This window comes from Sinocyclocheilus rhinocerous, unplaced genomic scaffold (assembly GCF_001515625.1).
Source record: "Sinocyclocheilus rhinocerous isolate Xijiao unplaced genomic scaffold, SAMN03320098_v1.1 scaffold1390, whole genome shotgun sequence".
Classification (NCBI taxonomy): domain Eukaryota; kingdom Metazoa; phylum Chordata; class Actinopteri; order Cypriniformes; family Cyprinidae; genus Sinocyclocheilus; species Sinocyclocheilus rhinocerous.
In genome coordinates this window covers 827,601-848,957 of record NW_015665627.1, presented here as the reverse complement: position 1 = coordinate 848,957, position 21,357 = coordinate 827,601, and the positions used below count along the sequence as shown (strand labels likewise).

The window sequence follows — 21,357 nt, the reverse complement described above, 5'->3', positions numbered from 1 at the left end:
GCGCAAGCTAGATTAAAGTGATTATTACGTTTTGAATATGGATATTTTTCTTAAAACCGTGTGAGACACTTTTTTTTTAATGGATGGGCGCTTTTTTTTTAACTTCTTTTGGACTGATGCATGCAACACCTGCTGAGTGGCATTAAACAGCTTGAAAGATCAAAGACCATTTTTAATATAACTCCGACTGGATTCGTCTGAAAGAAGAAAGTCATATACACCTAGGATGACTTGAGGGTGAGTAATTTATGGGCTAATTTTCATTTTTGGGTGAACTAACTCTTTAAATAACGTGCTTCTATCCAAGATGAACCATTTCAGCGATAGTGCCAAAAACAATAACAACAGCATTTAAATGGGATGGTTAACATCCATGGGAGGTAAAATCTGTTTTTTTTTTCATTGAGTTTAGTGTACATATAAGTAATATAGGAGGAGATAGGAGAAAGAAACTAGTCAATTGTGACCACCAATCATGTCCCTCAAATCTCCTATTATCAACAGAAATAGACAGTTGCCATAATATTTTAGTATTAATGCTTGTGCATAATCAAGCTGCATTCCCTGCTACAGCTATCTTTGAATTTCTTCTTAGCTCTTCTCAGAATAACTATATAACAGGCTACATATCATTGTCACCTGATGAAGGACTTGGGCTTTTTGTAGCTCCCTAAACTGTTTCCCTTAAATTGTTTCAACAGCTCCTCCAAAGTTCTGTGGCAACTGTAAAGTTCACAAACACAGCATAATGAGCTCCCAATAATTCTGCCAAAGGCAGCGATCCTCAAAATCCAACAGTTTTCAAACTGAAATTCTGAGTGCAAGAGGCCCAAAGCTTAGTTACTCAAAAGATCTGGGGTTGTTTTCATTTGTAATACATATTTTGTGTAGTGTGACAAATCATATAAAATTATTAGCCATGCAAAAGTGCACTGTCCCTTTGATTTGTGCTCACCTATATGAACAAATAAAATCTTACACAAATACAAACACAACTAAAACTCCTCTGGACGTTAAAAGCAATATATGTTTTAAGTTAGTTGACTCTACGCTTAAATTTTTTGCTAAGGTTAAACATTTGGTCCGTCGAAACAGAATGTACACAACAGCGCGACACAGCACTCGAACTAAAGATATTACATCAGCACATTCACCTCACTAAATCAAACCTCTGATGTGCAAACATGAGAGTACCAAAGGTTAAATGACCATTAGTGGACTACACCTTAAACTACCCACAACCTGTTCTTTAAGGCAGGTCCATTTCATTCCCAATAATAACATTAAGCTCGACACCACTTCTGCTGCAGTCGTGCAACGTAAGATCCAATTTAAACTGCCTCGCAGTCACCATCAGTTCTCTGGAAACTCCATTTGTTTTCGGCCTCGTAATAGACAGCAGTGAAATGAACGACAGCTTAAATTTTGTATTTGAACAAAAGCTCTTTTAACACAGCCGAAAGGCGAATAATTATTTCAGTGCAAATTAAATTGAAATACATACTTTTTGTTCCTATTAATCCTTTTTAATAGGCAATGGTTTGCCTAGTAAAATAATAACATTTAAAAGTATCCAGTGAAATATTAATAATATCATTTTCCCTCTGATGTGAGCTCTGTAGTCACGAGATGTGGTGCAGACATATCACTTCTGTCATTTTGGCTTATTCAGTTCAATATTCAATTAGCAAAATGTGTTTTAAATCAAATAAATCACAACTATGCTTAAAACTTCTCTCTCTCGAATAGTTCTGTCATTCAATCACTGGTACTAATTTCTGATAATATGACACAAAAGTCTTAAATTTGCCAGCTGAACTGCTAACATCAGCTTTAGGTTATGGTATATCTTGTCAGAGGTATTAATTAGAAATTTTATAATAAATAATCCTATGTATAACATCCCTTTAAAGCAAATCTTCATGTAAATAAAACTGAAAAAATGAAGAAAAAACAATTATTAGCTCCCTATACAGATTATTCTTGAGGAAAGAGAAATAGGATTATCCAGCTGTTGCATGCAGGACCACAGTGAACACAAAATTCTGGTAGTAGACTTTACAAGAATCTGCCTTGCTTTATACCACAAACATCAATTTAAAAAATAGACATTGACCTCTCAAACCCACAAGGAACGGTATGCTTTAAGGGAGTTATGAGTGGATCTTCTACAGCATTTTCAATGGAATGAAAACTTGATAGAGTATGAAAATGTCTATTATGAAAATGTCTAGATCATGAAACAGTTCTGATCGCTTCAGCTGTGATAGGGTTGATTGTGCTGGAGAAGCAGGAAGCAGGAGAGAAAGAAGAGACGTTGATGGATCTGCAAAGCGGCTGACCCACCACTGCCACGTGAGCAGTGCTGGGCCGCCCCAGAGGATCTGACACTTATCTACAAGGCAAAGAGGGAGTCTTCGGACCTGCTAGCCTTTTTACTCGCACTCACAGAAGCGCCGGCCGCAGCAGAAAGCTCGTCACTCAGGGGTGTCGGCAGCGTGGGCACCACCTCTGCTGCTTTGGCTCTCTCCTCTAGAAACTTGTCAAACTCTGGAAGAAAGTTTTCATGGGGCATTTAAAGTCAAATACTGCATATAATTGCTGGGACTATGGTCAGATAGACACTAGTGTTTAAAAGTTTGTGGTCGGTAAGATTTTTAAACGTTTTTAAAAAGTCTAGTATGCTCACCAAGGAATTTGATTAAAAAATCAGTAAAAAAAGTAATACTGTGAAATTATTATTGAAATCAAAGTTTGGCCGAGCTACAGTCTCTGAACCAATTTCGGGTCGACCTCGTTAAGTTTGTGACATCATAACTTTAGAACAAAGATGAATTTAAGAAATCTGTTCAGTCATTTCTGTACGGCTCAGTCCAAAGATAATCTGATGTTTGGACAAAATTGGACAAAATTTGAGGGAGGAGTAGCGAAAAACCCCCTGAATACTGTACTTTTCAAAATGGCCGCTACTGTAATGGGCAGATATTTAATGTAAGATGTTGAATGGCATCAGCATGAAGAGATGAATCAGGTGTACTAAATTACATTTGTCTAGAGCAAATGGTTCAAAAGTTATAACCTTTAGAAAAGTGAATTTTTGAACTGGTGGTGGCGCTAGAGTTGGTCCTAGAGACTCCAAATTTGGTCCAATCACTATTCATGACCATCTCTACAATTGTGACAAATTCCATCATTTTCTCATGTGCCGTTGATAGGGCTGCCTTTGACTCCCATTCGGGAAAAATAATAAGAAAACTAACAGATACAATAGGTGCCTTAGCACCTTCGGTGCTTGGCCCCTAAAAACCTTAAAAAAAAAAAACATATTGACTCCAAACTTCTGAACGGTAGTGTAAATCAAGTAATTCTCCATACCTTCACTGGTCACACCCTCCTCTCCTTCATCTCCTTTCTGGAAGAAAGCAGCAAAAGGGTAAAAGATTTCAGTGCATGAAGGCTTGTCCAAAAAGGAACACACCTTTTTTGCAACCACATCAAACATGATAATTTTTTCCCTTCAAATGACCTATTCTTGATTTAACAATGACATTACCCAAAACATCCAAAAGAGCCATTAGTATAGAAAATAAAAGCATTAAAAGCATATCAAGCAAGAGTCTACTAACTATGCACTCAGTGTATACTAAAATAAATGAAAACAATTATAAGAATATCCCAGAAAAGTAAGGAACGCAGCAAAACCATACAAGGAGAGTCGTTAGTGACCCTAAAAAGAGGATGAAAGGCATTCAGCCAAGAATAAAAAGGCCACCAAAAAGAAATATGCAGTGACAAGGGCATATTTCTTTTCAGAAAAATGGGTTATGTCCTGAAGAAAAAGAAGAAAAAAAATAAAATAAATGAAAGGAAATCTCACCACATCAGTACAGAGCCACTCCTCAATGTCATCCATGACAGAGGACTGGTCAAGAGCTGCCTACGGGCCCAAACCATGGGCCGGAGCAAAGCAAATAATAAATAAAAATAATAATCCCAAGAAAACATGACAAAACAAACAAACAACAAAAAACAAAACAAAAACAATAAGATTTCAACTTAAAAGTCTTAATCAAACCAATATTAGCAAACTAGCCCCATGTGGTAATAAATCAAACAAATGCAGAATGAGCGTCACTGCAAAATACAGCAATTCAAGACTCTTTTGAGCTGCACTGAAAGAATAATTTCAGTCAACAATAACAAATATGTCAAAATAAAAGCAGAATCTGAAATCCTGCTTCCAGAAATGGTTTCTTCTAACTCAAATATGCAGTATATGTTCATCAAATAGTGTCATCTTCTGAGCGAGGTTTCAAAGTCGCATCCTTCTCACATACTAATCTGGGGTTTGGTACACTACTACATTGCTGTGTACTATGTACCGTAGTATCCTCTGAAAATTACAGTAATTCATATGCCTTCTGAACCACTCCAAAATAAGTGCATCAACATCCAATTCTATGATGCCTCTTTGACATAAAAACAATGATTCCGTATGCACATATACTAATGGAAAAGGCAAAAAACTGACCTAAAATAAAATTACACAGAGAGAGAGTCGAAGAAAACTCACCCCAGTGGGTTGTTGTCTGACATCCAAAGTTGGGGCCACTCCACTTGAAGCCTTTGTGTCTTCGAATGGTGTACTATTAGTTCAAAACCAGCAAAGTTAAAGCTAATATAATACAGTATAGTATAAAATAAATTATATCATAACATTAGGGTACGTTGCCCCTCCTCCACCTTTATTGTATAATAAAGATCTGTGAATTTATTATTTCAGACAGCTTGATTTCGTATTTTACATAAAATGAGACCACCTTCAAATAAATACATATATACATACATTATATGTATTTATTCTATGAGTCACAAGTGTCACCTCCAAAACTGATGCTTCAAAAACCACACAAAGTGAACACGGCAGGAATCCACATGGTCAAAGTTTATAAATCAATATCTTCTGAAGTGAAACTATTGGTGTGAAGAAAAATACTAATATTTGTAACTTTTTAAACTACAAAGCATTGTTTCTGGCCAACTGTCACATGCGCATTCACAAACTGATGTACACATCAGCACATTGTGAAGTGTGATGTAAGTGTGTTGTGAAATTTTTTTATTTATTTTTTGGCCGGAAGCAATGGTTTATAGTTTAAAAAGTTGAAAACAAAAAGTATTTTTTTACACACACCTATCATTTTGCTTCATTAAACAATGATTCATCAAATGGGGTCGTATGTATTGCCATCTTGCTTGCATTGTTTGGCTTATGAAGCATCAATATTGAAGGCACTGTACACTTGCATTATATGGACTCACAGAAATTGATTCTATTTCTAATTGTGTTAATCCAAAGAAAGAAAGTTATAAACATCTGGGATGATATGAAGGTGAGGAAATTATGAGAGAATTTTCATTTTTGAGTATCCCTTTCGGGGAGGCATCTTAATCTATTATACATTATAAACTATTAGTTATATGAAATGATTCATACTTCTTTCTCTCAGGAATGGTGCCAGTCCTGGTCTGGGCAAACATTTCAAAGTCATCTTGGGTTTGACCGGCAGTCAGAGAGCTCAAGGTGCCACTCACACTGTCAGAACCGACATCTGTAAAGCAATGTTATTCACACATTAGTACAGACAAACAAGAGAGCTTCTCACTTGATATCTAAAATGTAAAAAACATTGTGGATCCAAGGTACGAGACTCACCCAAACCAGCCAGTCTGGAGGAGAGTGTGGCTGGAGAGGCGGAGCGAACTGGAGTCACAGAGGGAGGCAAGTTGGATGGAGGAGTAGCACTGATCCTGGGGCTGACCACTGCAGGAGACCCTGGTCCCAGGTCAATCAGGTTATCTTCTGTTGCCTCGTTCAAGACCTGTGAATAAGCAACACCATTTCACATAGATACACACTGATTACGGACACTTTGGGGTGACATTATTTATTTGCTCTCTTACTTTTAACATCATGAACATTTTCAAACTGGTTTACATACTTCTACTTTTTTAACATACTTAAATAGGGAGACCCTGCAATCAGTTATATAAGGTCGAGAGGAGTTAAGACGAATAGTTGGGATGTGGTACATACATTGCTTTCACCGGTTTCACCAACTCTTTTGTGAGGGGAAGTTTAAACTGTAACTCTAGGAATTGATGAAAAAGGTGAAGTGTTCAGACTGTACAGGAACATTGACTATTATAGTGGGCACAAGAGGAATGGCTAATGGATATTCTCAATGGGATTGTTGTTTTTACTGGACTGTGTCATAGAGAATTTCATTGTAACTCTGTTACAATGACAATAAATATGTCTAAGTCATTGTTATTAAATGTGTGTGAATGTTACATTATTTCTTTGCCACTTAAAAAAGGTATGTTGCTGTACTCCCTCATTTGCTCATTATAACAACGTGTTTGAATCCTCTATGTTACAAGTCAAAAGCACAATAAAACATACTGTCTTGGCACAGTGGCACATGCTTATGACAAGTAATATAAAAGGGTTCAAATTCTTTATTACAAGGCAAAAGCCCATCAATAATAATAATAATAATAACAACAATAATAATAACAATTATTATTATTATTATTAGACACATGCTGCCAAAAATATGTTTTGTCAGAAGGCATAACACAGTGATAGCTCTTGTGGGTGACCTGGACTACAACAATGTCCTTATCCTGTTCCCCCCTCTTTTCACATAACTTTCTGTCCTCTCTATACTATACTGTGTAGTGTAGGGGGGAAAAGGTAGGAAAATTCATTCATTAACGATCTGTGATAAATGCCTCTGTAATTGGCTTCAGATTCTATGACAGTGAATTGTGGTACACCATATTTAATATGTACTAATGAATCTCGCCTTTCCATAGTACTTGACACCACGAGTAAACTCAACAGTTGTAATTTAACAGAAAAAGCCCAAAATACATTACCACTCAAAATTTTGGTAGATTTTGAAATGTTTTTGAAAGAAGTCTCTTATGCTCACCAAGGCTGCATTTATTTGATCAAAAATACAGTAAAGTTATTAGTACCATTTTCTTTTTTAATATATCAGCCATATCAGTTGAGTGCCTAGAAAAGCGCTATATAAATGTAATGAATTATTATTATTATTATTATTATTAATATATTTAAAAAATGCAATTTATTCTTGTGATGGCAAAGCTGAATTTTCAGCAGCCATTACTCAAGTGGCACAAGATCCTTCAGATATCATTCTAATATCCCCGATTTACCAATACTGACTATTAACAGTTGTGCTGCTGTTAGAAACCTTTTTTTTCAGGATTTTTTGATGAATATATTTTTGAATTTTTTGTAACAATTTAAAAGTCTTTACTATCACTTTTGATCAATTTAATGCATCCCTGCTGAATAAAAGCCTTCATTTCAATCATTCAATCATTCATTAATAATAATAAAAAAAATCTTCCTGACCCCAAACTTTTGAATGGTAGTGTATGCCTCTCATGCAGTCATGGAAATGTCTAAAATAGCCTAAAAATATTGCTGTACATGTGCTGTTAAAAATCATATATCAATTACATGAAATGCACTGTTACTGCTGTAAATCCCCATGTGGCCTATTGTGCTTGAAGCAGTGTAGGAACTGGTACTAGGGCAAGTACATGGAAAGGGTGGTGGAAGCAAAGGTCACAGACTGTGGGACAAGCATTCTACATGCTAGTAAAGGTTCATTGTCAGGACATGCCGAATGCAACACGGGAAGATGTACCAGCTAATACTGACATAACATTCTTTAGCATTTAGCAAGTAAAAAATTAGATTAGATGACTTTCATACTTGCCTCCCTCAGCTAGCAATCCCAAAAAATAAAAAATAAGAAAAACAAATCACAAACAGACCAAACCACACAATAAATAACACTAACATGCAATCACATCAGTTGATAACCGCACATGATGAAAGGGTATGCATCTCCAAGAAACCATACCATGCATTCTCGGAGCATATTTTAGAGCAAAAAGCAAGCAATGAGAGGAAGAGGAAATTATATGGGTGACTCTGAGATGTACACTAGGCATGATCAATTTACCTTACATGTTTTTGGAGGGAAAAACACACATTGATGATGAAATGATGCTAACACACAGATAGCAGAACAACTCTCTTAAAGAAGACACAACCCACCCCATTGTTTATGCCTTGAGCAGTTCGGCCAGATCGGAATCTCTCATATCTAAAAAAAAAAGTGAGCAATCAGAATCAAGACAACTTACTAAAACCTTACTCTCACTTAAAACAGCCTTTTTATGAAGCATTAAAGGGATAGTTCACCCAAAAAATTAAAATTCAGTCATCATTTACCCTCATGCCATCCCAAACCCATTAGACTTTGGTTATTTTTTGAAACACAAAGTAAGACTTTTTTTTTTAACGAAATCTGAGCAGTTTCTGTTCCTCTATTTAAAGTCCGGGTAACCAAGACTTAGAATATCCAAAAAGGTCATAAAGGCATCATAAAATTAATCTATATGAATCATGATTTAATCCAAGTCTTGTAAAGAGATATGATCACTTTATATAATAAACCGATTTCATTTTGACTTTTTTCAGCATAGAAACACACATACATACAGCGTAAATATGAAAGCTCATGTGTGCATCATGTGCTAGAACAAACCTCATTGGTTGTCGTAGGCCTGGGCGATAAAACGGTATCGATATTTATCGACGGTACACCTTCTTCGATATCGATAGAAAAAATGTTCGATATAGCGCACGATATAGGCACGTACTATGAGTGACGCAGACAGCACACAAACACATGCTGAAATGAGTGCTGTGCCTGCCTGTGATAAGGAGATTGTGAATAAAGAATGAAAATATTTGTTGTTTGTCTCAATAAATTGTGTTAATTATAAATACAGTGTTTAAATTTAAACATTTTATTTCTATTGCTTTTTGTTTTAAAAAAGGTTATAAAAAATGTCAGTAATTATCGATACCGAACGATATGAAACATTATATCGTTGATAAATTTTTTTGCTATATCGCCCAGCCCTAGGTTCTCGTGCATCACGGATGCACGTTTGAGCTTACCTTACTAGATTACCATATGCCATGTGCTCTATGTATGTTGATAATTGTTTAGATGTAAATAAAAGCCTAAATGAAATCTGTTCACACAAGACTTGGATTAAACTGCTCTATTCATATGGATTCATTTTACAATGCCTTTATAACCTTTTGGAACTTCTTGGAAGGTTTGGTTACCCGGCATTTCAATGAAGGAACAGAAACTTCTCAGGTTTCATTAAAATATATCTTAATTTGTGTTTCGAAGATTAAAATGAGGGTGAGTAAATATTTTTGGGTGGATATCACTTTAAAGAAAAGATATTTTCATTGTGCTTGATCACACCTCTCATATCGTAGGAAGATGTTGTTGAGGTCATCGTTGACGTGCAGGAGCTCCTCTGTGACTTCCTCATTGGACACGCGTGAGATGAGCTCAACTATCCTCTGCTGCATGGCCCTGCATGTTCTGTTTAACTCCTTTAAACAAAGGAAGCAAATTCAGTTACACTGAATAATAATAATTAAAAAAAAGTAATGTAATGCTGCACCAACACGCCCTCTAGAGGCCTTCTGTAGCTCTTTCAAGCTCTTTTTAAAAAAAAAAAAAAATCTGAATGAGAAACCTGCAGAAGCTCATGATCGGATGGATCCTCTTGACCGGGAACCATCTCAGTCAACATCTCCGACATCACCTTAGTGTTCCCACGCACAATGTCGAGCTCACTGCGCAGCTTGCAAATCTAATGAATTATATTTTATTACATTATTATGCAATCTATGAAAACAAATGTTCATCCATCCCATTTAAAAGAACGAAAGAAGGAGGTTCTACAGTACCTGTTCAGGGGAAGGGTTGATGGGTCCAGACATTGGCAGATTGGGCATCTGTGGGGAAGTGTGAGTCACAGGGGCAGAAAATGGAGGAGCGGAGGCAGGGTGAGGCTGTGGCTTGGGCTGGACTGGGGCGTTATATTTCTGCTGGTCCATCTCTGGTGCACTTTGCAGCTATTAAAGACAATGAACGAAATTGCAAAGATAAAGAGGGAATGTAAAGTGATAAAGTTAAGTAAATGATAATGGGCATAATATTTTAGTAGGAGCTGTCATAACCTCTGTGATAAACAAACCATAACATGACTCACATCAACACCTACCCGTTGTGGTGTGTGAATGGGGGACAAGGTCTCCAAGTCAGATTGAGGAAACTCTATACCCTTCCTCTTCATTTCTTCATAGACGTGGACTACTCCAGTCAAATCTGGACTACTTCTGAAGGCATCTGCCCACGCCTGATGTATAGAGTACATGCAAACTTGTTATATGCTTTGAAAACTTGCCATTTAAAAATGCATCAGAACAGCTATTAATATTGTTGATAACTGCAGTACAACTTCTCACATCTTCTCTACTTGAACTTTTAATACATTATTAAATGGATAGTTTTCCCAAAAATGAAAAAATGTCACCTTTCTTCTGTTGAACAGAAAAGATAATATTTTGAAGAATATGAGTAAAAAAAAAATTGCTGGTCCATATTGACTTTCATAGTATGGAAAGAAAAATACTATGGAAGTCAATGGTTACCAGAAACTATTTGGCTACCCACATTCTTCAAAATATCTTTTTGTTCAACAGAATAAAGACATTTGTACAGGCTTGGAACGACATGAGGGTGAGTAAATAATAACAGAATTCTCGTTTTTGGGTGAAGTATTCCTTAAATAATAACAATCTACATGTTACGCCCCAGGACATATGTAATTTATTGTTGTTAATCTGTGTGTGTGAGATTGTGTTTGCCTGATGCCCAACAGCCTGCTGTGAAGTGTAGTTTTTGCCTGTTTTCCTCTGTTTCTCCCTGTCCTCTCACAGGAGCCTAATTGATGCCACCTGTCCCTCATCAGTTGTGGAGAGTATCATGCATTTGAACAGAGGGAACTGGTTGTTCCCCAGAGAGAGCATGTCCTGTCAGTTTTCCCAGACTTTGTTGAATGTTGTGTGCTCTGAGCTATAATGCTTCTTTAAGAAAGCCTGTTGTATCTGCTGTAGTGACAGAGTGTAATTGCTCCTATTGTTGCCTGCAGATGCAGTAGGGAGGTGGGTGCCACTTTTGTTTCTACTAACATTTGCTTTTCTCAGTGGTGTAGAAGAATGGCTGGGCAAAAGTGAGCAGGCACTATTAACTAACGGACGGAGTCAGACTCCGTATTCAGGTCATTTCAATCTTTTCTTTGATCCTATTGAAAAAACCGTAGAACACTGTGGAAGACATGCATAGTAAAACGACCACGTCTCCATCACCGTCACGAACGTGCCCAATGTCAACATAACCTAAAATCATTCACAACAGCCCCAATTCCTAAATACTGCTGCAGATTACAGTAGCTACAACCTGTCCACAAACAAAACCTGAGTATCAGTTAGAATGAAAATTAAATATGGCTTCTTTTTTTCAACAAAAGTCATTTAAAATGTTATTTGTATATTTTTCATTTTCATTACATCATTCTACATAAATGTAGCCTATTCAAGGCACTGTATTTCCTCATCATATGTCCTCAAATAGGCTATATTACATAACTAAAGTGTATATAATTATTTTATTCAGAAATGTCATGTCTGTGATTTTTATTTGTTAATTTGTTATTTAAATTAATAGACCTACATATTCGGAAACAGGGACAGTTAGTCGCAGGCATCAGTCACTAAATTTATAAAAAAATATCTTTGTGAGGAGGACTGGCAACATCTGGTCTTATATTCTTTAGACACGGCACACTACACGACTTTAAACACGACTGAAAACACTGACTGAGCCCAAATTACATTCATAATGGGTCTGACAGTAGTGTGTTCCCGCTAGGGGTGCTCCGATTGATCGGCTACCGATCACTCTTCTAACACACAGCTGCAAATTATAAGGCTAACTGAATGGGTGAACAGAACACACACAAATTCACAGTCATAACCTGCCTGAGACAGTCTGGATAACACCTAACACAGCTGTCAATCATCTCGTTTATCTTATTCTTAACTGCTGTACAGAGACTTTAATCTGTAAATAAAACCTTGATGAGTTTCCCTGTGTGTGGTGCTGGGATTTCAGACAGAACCAACTCTCTCACATTCTTTTTTTTTTTTTATATTATATGTTACTTCCCCGCCACCCCTAGACGAGACTAGGGGTGTAACACTACACTACCATTCAAAAGTTTTGGGTCGCAATAATTTTTTAATGAAAATTTGAAAGTCTCTCACAAAAGCTGCATTTATTTGATCAAAAATACAGTAAAATAGTAACATTGTGAAAATTATTACAATTTAAAATAACAGTTTCTGTTTTCATATATTTTAAAATGGAATTTATTCCAGTGATGGCAGAACTCTATTTTTAACAGCCATTACTCCAGTCTTCAGTGTCACATGATCCTTCACATAATAATCATTTCAATATACTGCTTTGGTGCTCAAGAGACATTTCTTATTATTATCAGTTTTGAAAAGAGTTGTGCTGCTTTAATATTTTTGTGGAAACTGATATATTTTGTTTTCAGGAATCTTTGATGAATAGAAAGTTAAAAGGAACCATGTTTATTTGAAAAGTTTTTACTGTCAATTTTGAACAATTAAATGCATCAATGTTAAATATAAATATTAATTTCATTAAAAAATAAAATAAAATAAAAAAAGATAATCTTACAGACCTCAACCTTTTGAATGGTGGTGTTGGTACTAAAATCAGGTGACTGTTTTAAATAATGTTTGAATGACAAACAAAAATGCAAAGCACAAACTTTACTTGCCCAGTTCTCTTTGGACAAAGGCATTGTAGACATTTTAATTTCATCATGAGAAATTTCTGGCATCACATTAAATGCAAGACCAAGCTAATTGAAGTCACTTTTGGTCATCTGAGCCAAACCTAGAAACCTGATCCACTAGGTTGTAATGAGTGTGCCAACGAATTAGCAAGATCTCCTTGACTACCGGGCATCAGGTAACCAACCTCTTCGTCCACCTCCTCTACCTCTCCATCATGCCCTCTTTTTGAAATGGTTCATGTCATGTGTTTCCTTCCCCCATGTTGTGTTTAAACTACAAAACAACATTATTTCCTTCACTGAACAGTCAAAACCAAAAATCCGGTCCATACCTGTACCAAAGCAAGCACTTTGTCCTGCACTATGGCAGGTGGGTTATTTTTAGGAGATATGATTTTCACCAAAATGCCATCAATGAAGTCCCGGGTGGTGACGAATGCATGGAACCGGTACCCGCAGTTCTTTACACATGTCTCAAGAACCTGAACAAATTATGAAAATCAAAATGAACAGGACAATCTAAAAAATGAATTATTAGATGTTAGTAAGACTCTAAAGGGAATTGTTTCCATTGTATGCCTCTCACCGTCAGCGTAAGCATCACCTCTCTGTAGTTTTTATTCCCATTAAGCCTCTTCTTCACAGCTCTTATAGCGTCCTTGGGCCTATAAATCAGATAAATAACTAAATAACACATCTATACTGCTAAAAAGCAATCTATTATGAAGTTACAATGACAAGGTCAAGTGAATGAATCATTCTTCTGCAAGCAAGCATATCCAGGTTCCATAAATAACACATTTTAATGACTATTCAATTTATGTAACGTCCTGTACTTGCAATGGATTTAAATGGCCACAAAATAACTGATGGCACGATCATTCAGCCACAATTAAACATTATTAGCATGAAACGCATTTGCAACTATAACAATGACAGCATCTTCTGGATTTGTGTAACAATGTTTGTAGGTTTCCTAAGGTTGATGGAATATATCAGCACAGAGGTTACTTAATTCAACCTGTTAAATGCTATAAATCATGCATCTTTCATGTCTCACCCATCTTCTGTTTCATTGATTATGTCACATATTTCCATATTCAAGGTCCAGTCTTCACTTTGTAGTGAGCCATCTGTGGCCCTTTCTGGGAAAGATCCAAAGGCAAACTGATAAGATCATCGTTACTGCCTTTCACTAATAAGAGAATCTGATATAACATCGGCACTGATGACATTACACTGAACTGCAAACTACTGCGCAGTATGTGCTTGCATGCTGGTTATCTTCCAAAGCAAGCCGTCAGTTTCCTTACACGGAGTCCATTTGTGGACTGGTGCGCGTCAGGGCGAGTTTTTAAAAAGTCTTTTTTTTTTTTTTTTTACAGAATTATGCATTGCTGCTCTTTTTCTAACATTTTCTAACACACAGCTGCAAATTATAAGGCTAACTGAATGGGTGAACAGAACACACACAAATTCACAGTCATAACCTGCCTGAGACAGTCTGGATAACACCTAACACAGCTGTCAATCATCTCGTTTATCTTATTCTTAACTGCTGTACAGAGACTTTAATCTGTAAATAAAACCTTGATGAGTTTCCCTGTGTGTGGTGCTGGGATTTCAGACAGAACCAACTCTCTCACATTCTTTTTTTTTTTTTTATATTATATGTTACTTCCCCGCCACCCCTAGACGAGACTAGGGGTGTAACACTACACTACCATTCAAAAGTTTTGGGTCGCAATAATTTTTTAATGAAAATTTGAAAGTCTCTCACAAAAGCTGCATTTATTTGATCAAAAATACAGTAAAATAGTAACATTGTGAAAATTATTACAATTTAAAATAACAGTTTCTGTTTTCATATATTTTAAAATGGAATTTATTCCAGTGATGGCAGAACTCTATTTTTAACAGCCATTACTCCAGTCTTCAGTGTCACATGATCCTTCACATAATAATCATTTCAATATACTGCTTTGGTGCTCAAGAGACATTTCTTATTATTATCAGTTTTGAAAAGAGTTGTGCTGCTTTAATATTTTTGTGGAAACTGATATATTTTGTTTTCAGGAATCTTTGATGAATAGAAAGTTAAAAGGAACCATGTTTATTTGAAAAGTTTTTACTGTCAATTTTGAACAATTAAATGCATCAATGTTAAATATAAATATTAATTTCATTAAAAAATAAAATAAAATAAAAAAAGATAATCTTACAGACCTCAACCTTTTGAATGGTGGTGTTGGTACTAAAATCAGGTGACTGTTTTAAATAATGTTTGAATGACAAACAAAAATGCAAAGCACAAACTTTACTTGCCCAGTTCTCTTTGGACAAAGGCATTGTAGACATTTTAATTTCATCATGAGAAATTTCTGGCATCACATTAAATGCAAGACCAAGCTAATTGAAGTCACTTTTGGTCATCTGAGCCAAACCTAGAAACCTGATCCACTAGGTTGTAATGAGTGTGCCAACGAATTAGCAAGATCTCCTTGACTACCGGGCATCAGGTAACCAACCTCTTCGTCCACCTCCTCTACCTCTCCATCATGCCCTCTTTTTGAAATGGTTCATGTCATGTGTTTCCTTCCCCCATGTTGTGTTTAAACTACAAAACAACATTATTTCCTTCACTGAACAGTCAAAACCAAAAATCCGGTCCATACCTGTACCAAAGCAAGCACTTTGTCCTGCACTATGGCAGGTGGGTTATTTTTAGGAGATATGATTTTCACCAAAATGCCATCAATGAAGTCCCGGGTGGTGACGAATGCATGGAACCGGTACCCGCAGTTCTTTACACATGTCTCAAGAACCTGAACAAATTATGAAAATCAAAATGAACAGGACAATCTAAAAAATGAATTATTAGATGTTAGTAAGACTCTAAAGGGAATTGTTTCCATTGTATGCCTCTCACCGTCAGCGTAAGCATCACCTCTCTGTAGTTTTTATTCCCATTAAGCCTCTTCTTCACAGCTCTTATAGCGTCCTTGGGCCTATAAATCAGATAAATAACTAAATAACACATCTATACTGCTAAAAAGCAATCTATTATGAAGTTACAATGACAAGGTCAAGTGAATGAATCATTCTTCTGCAAGCAAGCATATCCAGGTTCCATAAATAACACATTTTAATGACTATTCAATTTATGTAACGTCCTGTACTTGCAATGGATTTAAATGGCCACAAAATAACTGATGGCACGATCATTCAGCCACAATTAAACATTATTAGCATGAAACGCATTTGCAACTATAACAATGACAGCATCTTCTGGATTTGTGTAACAATGTTTGTAGGTTTCCTAAGGTTGATGGAATATATCAGCACAGAGGTTACTTAATTCAACCTGTTAAATGCTATAAATCATGCATCTTTCATGTCTCACCCATCTTCTGTTTCATTGATTATGTCACATATTTCCATATTCAAGGTCCAGTCTTCACTTTGCAGTGAGCCATCTGTGGCCCTTTCTGGGAAAGATCCAAAGGCAAACTGATAAGATCATCGTTACTGCCTTTCACTAATAAGAGAATCTGATATAACATCGGCACTGATGACATTGCACTCAAATGCAAACTGCTATGCAGTATGAGCTTGCTTGCTGGTTATCTTCCAAAGCAAGCGGTCAGTTTCCTTACACATTGTCCATTTATAGGAGTTGATCAATAGTATGAATCATTTACACACATTACCTCAAGCTTTTGCTATGAAACTGGGTGTGAGAGATAAACGCAGTGTCAACTGGCTAGCAGGCTAATACCAACTGGTAAGTGAGAGCAGTATTTCATCTTACTTTATGTGTTAAGCATGTCGCCTCCCTTTAATCTGTAACTTAATTAAGTATATTACTATTTTAAGAAGCACATATTGAGAGGTAACTGTAAGTTAGACCAGCTAGCATGAATGAGCATTAGCTGTTAGCCAACTGACACGGCTATCCATATGTTGAGTTTCTATAAAGCGGTTTCGCTAAATGCATCGCTTTAGGCGTCAACTTGTTACGACACCATTTTTAAGCATCATTTAGTTTCTGAAAAACATACCAATGCACTGTCCCACCGGAGTACTGTATGGGTTTCCCAGCAAGAACTCCATCTTGTCAACATACCCAACGACTAACAGTCAATAAGACAGTAAACACTCAAGCCCCGCCCATGGGTGACTCCCATTGGTCGCGTAATTCAGGGCAGCAAAGCTATTAGCCGAACCTGCAGTCCGCTATTGAAATGACACGCCTGCTAATTAAAGGGACAGCAGTGATTCCGTTGACATGACTGTTTTATACCGCGGGTTTGATATTTTATTATTAACGGTTATGTATCAGATTGCCCTTTCATACTATGCACTTAAAAACATATGTTTTAATGTGTGACTTTGACCTTAAGGGAACTGCTTGAAAACCATGAGACTGGGGTTGGTAAAAATAAATTTTAATAAATAAATTTAAACTAATTACAAAAAAAAATTAGACATGCACATGATTACAATTTTTCAAAACTTGATTTACTTATTTCCAACTTATTAGCTAAACCGTTTCACAGCTTTGACATTAAAATACTGGGATTTTTTTATTTAGTCTTTCCATGTGGCAGCCGTTGAAACTAAATTAGACATCTATATTATTACTCAAAACATAACTAGACAGCAACAGCATTTTACTGGTTAGGTAACTGGTGTCACTGCAGCTTACTAATATATATATATAAATATATATAAACAAGGACAGAGAACAAAAATCTATTTTTTCAGTCTCAAACAGTGCCTTTTTGGCTTTATCAGTCCTGTAAAATTTTTCTCTTGACAGCTGTGCTTTCAGAAGACATATGCACAAACATTGCACCAGCAGCTGTTCGTGCTTGCAACTCGTACATGTCATAATCATGGGCCCATTCCACATTTCCCCATCTCTGGATCTAAGACAGAACAGAACATCATTACAGTAATCATTAATATGGACAAAATGGTACAAAGCAATTATTATTAAACAGTCGGAACAAACTAAAAGCTACCATACCTGGTATTCCTCCTCAAGTCTGGACAGGACAACCGCTTGTTCCACACTGAGGTGTCTGTCAATCAGCCCAAAGGACAAGACCAGCGATTTCAGCTGAGTGATCACATACTCAAGCCCTGCAGAAGCAAAAAAAAAAACCCTGCACTGGTTAAACAGGCCTATTCACATAAGATGCAAAATCAATCTTATGTAAAAATGTCAATTTACATAAAATGCAAAAGCCACCATGGTATCTTTACCTGTCAGAGACCATAAATTGTAGGAATTAAGGTGCTGCTGAAATGTCTCTTTAGTCTCCTCTGGGATTTGAGGGCCCATTATACTGGAGGACGAGCCAATTACTACATTGTACCTAAAAATAACAAGATGTTCATATACACCATTTTGTGGCTATATATTGTGTCTATTACATAATCTAGCCGAAATGTGTAAATAATCTAGCCAAAATGACCTTTGTTCTATCCAGTTCATTACAGGGTCCCATTCATTTCTCTGAAGTTCCACAAGACCTGGAGGTTCTTCTACTCTGTAACTACAGCAAAGGTATCTGATTTAATGAAAACATAAAACTATAAACAGACGTATTAGATGTAAATCTAATACCATTGACCATTACTGCAATTACATAACACAATAATGTTATATAAATCTTGGTTTAATTAATTAAATGCCATCAAGTGAGCCTCAAAATACCAGATTGTGTCAGTCTCCAAAAACTTAAGAGCTGCTGAGATAATTCGTTCCTTTGTCCTTTGTGTTGGGTTATCAAGCGCGGTGTTGCAAAGGGTGGTCTGTATGGATGGAAATAAGTCATATTAGCATATCTACAATTTGAATCAAACCATGCCATTTTTATAAGTACAGTGCTTTCCACAAAATATACAGATTCAAATCAGCTTTAAATAAAATTATGATGTTAATATTTATATCTTCATGCATTATAGTCACATTAAGCAGTTTAGAGCAGGATGATAATATAGTTCACATTTTGTGATGCATCGCTTTATATGAGTATACTGTATGTATGCAGATAAAGTTGGATGTATTCTATATCCCACTTCAAAAATATCACTGGCTGGTAATATAATTAATATATACAATTTAGGAACTCTAACTTTATTTAATCATAATGGCTTACTAAGTGCATGGTGTAAAACTTCAGTGTGTCCTCCTGAACGTCCCACTCTGTCGCAACAGCTATGGCAAGAGCTTCATTAGGCACTGTGAACAGCTTTCCACCTGGAGTCTTCAGCTTTTGCTTGTCAAGGTTTATTTCAAACAGGCCCCCTGTAGACAACACAAAGAGTAACTTCTTTTTCTTGCTGAAAAATTTATATTGCAGATGTGTGTTATATGGGCACCAACACTGAATGATGCTCACCTTCACCTTGAGATAGAGACATTCTCGTAGAACTTCTTTCTCTCTGCAAAACACGATCAAAAAGAGATTTCTCAAAAAGAGATCAAGCATCAATACAGTCATGGCCAAAAGTTTTGGCAGTGACATAAATTGTGTTTTGCAAAGTTTGCTGCTTCAGTATTTGTAGATTATTTTTCCACGTTTCTATGGTATACTGAAAAACAATGATAAGCTTATCAAAGTTTTAAAGGCTTTTATTGGCAAAAAATATATAATGAGTCAATATTTACAGTGTTGACCACGAGGCTGAATTTAGCTTCTTATTCACAGCTTTTTATTGATGCTCAGCCTCGTGTGTTGACCCTTGTTCTTCATAACCTCTGCCGTCGGAAGGGAGCTTCATCAGAGAAAATAACTTTGCACCAGTCTTCTGCTATCCAATCCTTATACTTCCTGCAGAATTTCAGTCGGTCCTTGATGTTTTTCTTGGAGAAAAGTGGCTTCTTTGCAGCCCTTCTTGACACCAGGCTGTTGTCTACAATTATCGGAAGCGCTTCTTCCCTCCTTTTATAGCAATCAGTCTGCTCTTACAATCGAATTAGTATGATAGTGACTTTACCTGATTAGTACTCGTTCACATGTGCTGCTGATATGATTAGTCAATTAATGTTAGCTGGTCATTTTGTCTCAGGATCAAAAAATTATTTTGTGAAAAGTTCATTTTTTGGCCAATGAAGCTTTTAGCAATTATTTAAAATGCATCTGATCACTCTACACAATAATCTAGAAACAATGTGATTGAACACCACAACAGCTTAAGCAGCAAACTTTGCAAAACACAAAATTTATGTCACTGACAAAACTTTTGGCCATGACTGTACATTAGATTTGTCCTTCTATACCTTTCTGTAATGATCTTACCTGTTGTGGCACTGGCATATTTTGCCTTTTGTAGGTGTGTTGATAAACTAGGAACATGCTGCCCTTGAGGAAAAGAAAATGGCGAAATGACCTGGCCAAACTGCCTTTGATACCTACAAATATTCCGTAACATCATTTGTTTAAAACGCTATTCTTATTAACGTAAGAGTGCTGAACCATTAGTCAAGGTTAGATAACGTTAGCTGGATCAGGCGCTATAGCCAACTTGACAAATCATCGTTCACGTTTTAGTAATAACAGAAAAACACAGATATTAAGTACAATCAAAGCTAACTCAATTATTTAAGAGCAAATAAATACTTTCACTAGAGATGTCACAGCATGCGGCAAGGAGAAACCAAGTGTGAAGCTGATAACTGTGACCTACACAAGGATCGTAAAGGACAATTCATAATAAAAGTCCTTAAAGCTCCAATTGTAGGATTTGTTTTACACCGATGTCGATGTCGCCCTTTTTGGTACAGACACACACACACACACATATTGTCCCTTTCCGTATAATCGAATTTAGTGTCTTTTTATATTTTATTTGCTTTCTGTTTTTTTATTTGCTTTTTGTTTTATTTATGAAAATATTGATTTATAACATTAATATTTATAGATTACCATAGAATTTAATAGATTCCCTTTTTTCAAGATAATTTTATGAGACTAGATAACTTTTTTTAATCTCCCAACATTTTACAATAGTATAGCCACCAAGTGGTAAAGACGATAAAAAAAATCTACAAAATTATAATGAAATTAAAACACACACACACACACACACACATGTTGGTTGGGTGAGGCAGGGGCGTAATTTCCACTGGGGATAAGGGGGACATGTCCCCCCCACTTTTCAAAATTCCGTTTGTGTCCCCCCCACTTTCAAATTCGTTTGTTATTATTTTTTTAACCGCACGCCGTCATCGCCATGGAGGAGCAGGAAAGTCATTGATTCAATGATTCATTCATAAATACAGCCTCTTGCTTCCTTACTGAATGAACGAATGACTCGATGGCGTACGCTTTAAAACAGTGACTTTCCGCAAATCGAAAACATTTCCCCGCATGCCCCCCCCACTTCTCAAACCAAAGTTACACCCTTGCCTCTGGCCTAATCACAGCCATGCTGATATAGAGCCGGTATCGCTCTCGTACTCGA

The 21,357-nt window shown here is 36.3% G+C and overlaps 1 protein-coding gene, 1 long non-coding RNA gene and 1 pseudogene across 6 annotated transcripts in view; all 3 read right to left on the bottom strand.

The window, feature by feature from the left end:
* Window positions 1–223: 223 nt before the first annotated feature.
* LOC107731411 (TOM1-like protein 2) lies at window positions 224–17,023 on the bottom strand. Of its 5 annotated transcripts, none has more exons than XM_016542473.1 (16): window positions 16,941–17,023; window positions 16,283–16,367; window positions 15,809–15,887; window positions 15,555–15,704; window positions 10,213–10,347; window positions 9,896–10,063; window positions 9,682–9,798; window positions 9,402–9,535; window positions 8,168–8,216; window positions 7,824–7,832; window positions 5,717–5,882; window positions 5,498–5,612; window positions 4,574–4,646; window positions 3,878–3,937; window positions 3,376–3,412; window positions 224–2,550 (listed from the first exon to the last, which is right to left on the bottom strand). In XM_016542473.1, exons 1-16 carry the CDS (start codon window positions 16,990–16,992, stop codon window positions 2,396–2,398), a joined length of 1,584 nt encoding a protein of 527 aa, XP_016397959.1. In that variant the 5' UTR covers window positions 16,993–17,023; the 3' UTR covers window positions 224–2,395. The 5 variants fall into 5 exon arrangements, with proteins under 5 accessions (XP_016397959.1, XP_016397961.1, XP_016397960.1 ...); XM_016542477.1 differs by having other exon boundaries at window positions 2,504–2,550; window positions 3,878–3,933; XM_016542475.1 differs by lacking the exon at window positions 3,878–3,937.
* Window positions 17,024–17,348: 325 nt separating this feature from the next.
* Window positions 17,349–20,581, bottom strand: LOC107731428 (ATP synthase mitochondrial F1 complex assembly factor 2-like; annotated as a pseudogene).
* A 660-nt stretch (window positions 20,582–21,241) lies between these two features.
* Window positions 21,242–21,357, bottom strand: part of LOC107731430 (uncharacterized) — a 16,651-nt gene continuing 16,535 nt past the window's right edge. Inside the window, exon 3 of the long non-coding RNA XR_001638770.1 lies at window positions 21,242–21,297. This is a non-coding gene — a long non-coding RNA (uncharacterized LOC107731430). The remainder of the gene's footprint in view (window positions 21,298–21,357) is intronic.

Coding starts and splice junctions, on each gene's coding strand:
- LOC107731411 (XM_016542473.1), bottom strand. CDS start 16,992: ATGGAGTTCTTGCTGGGAAACCCATACAGTACTCCGGTGGGACAGTGC. Junction 15,888..16,282: donor ATCAATGAAACAGAAGATGG/GTGAGACATGAA, acceptor TCTGATTTATAG/GCCCAAGGACGCTATAAGAG. Junction 8,217..9,401: donor ATCTTCCTACGATATGAGAG/GTGTGATCAAGC, acceptor TTTTTTTTTTAG/ATATGAGAGATTCCGATCTG.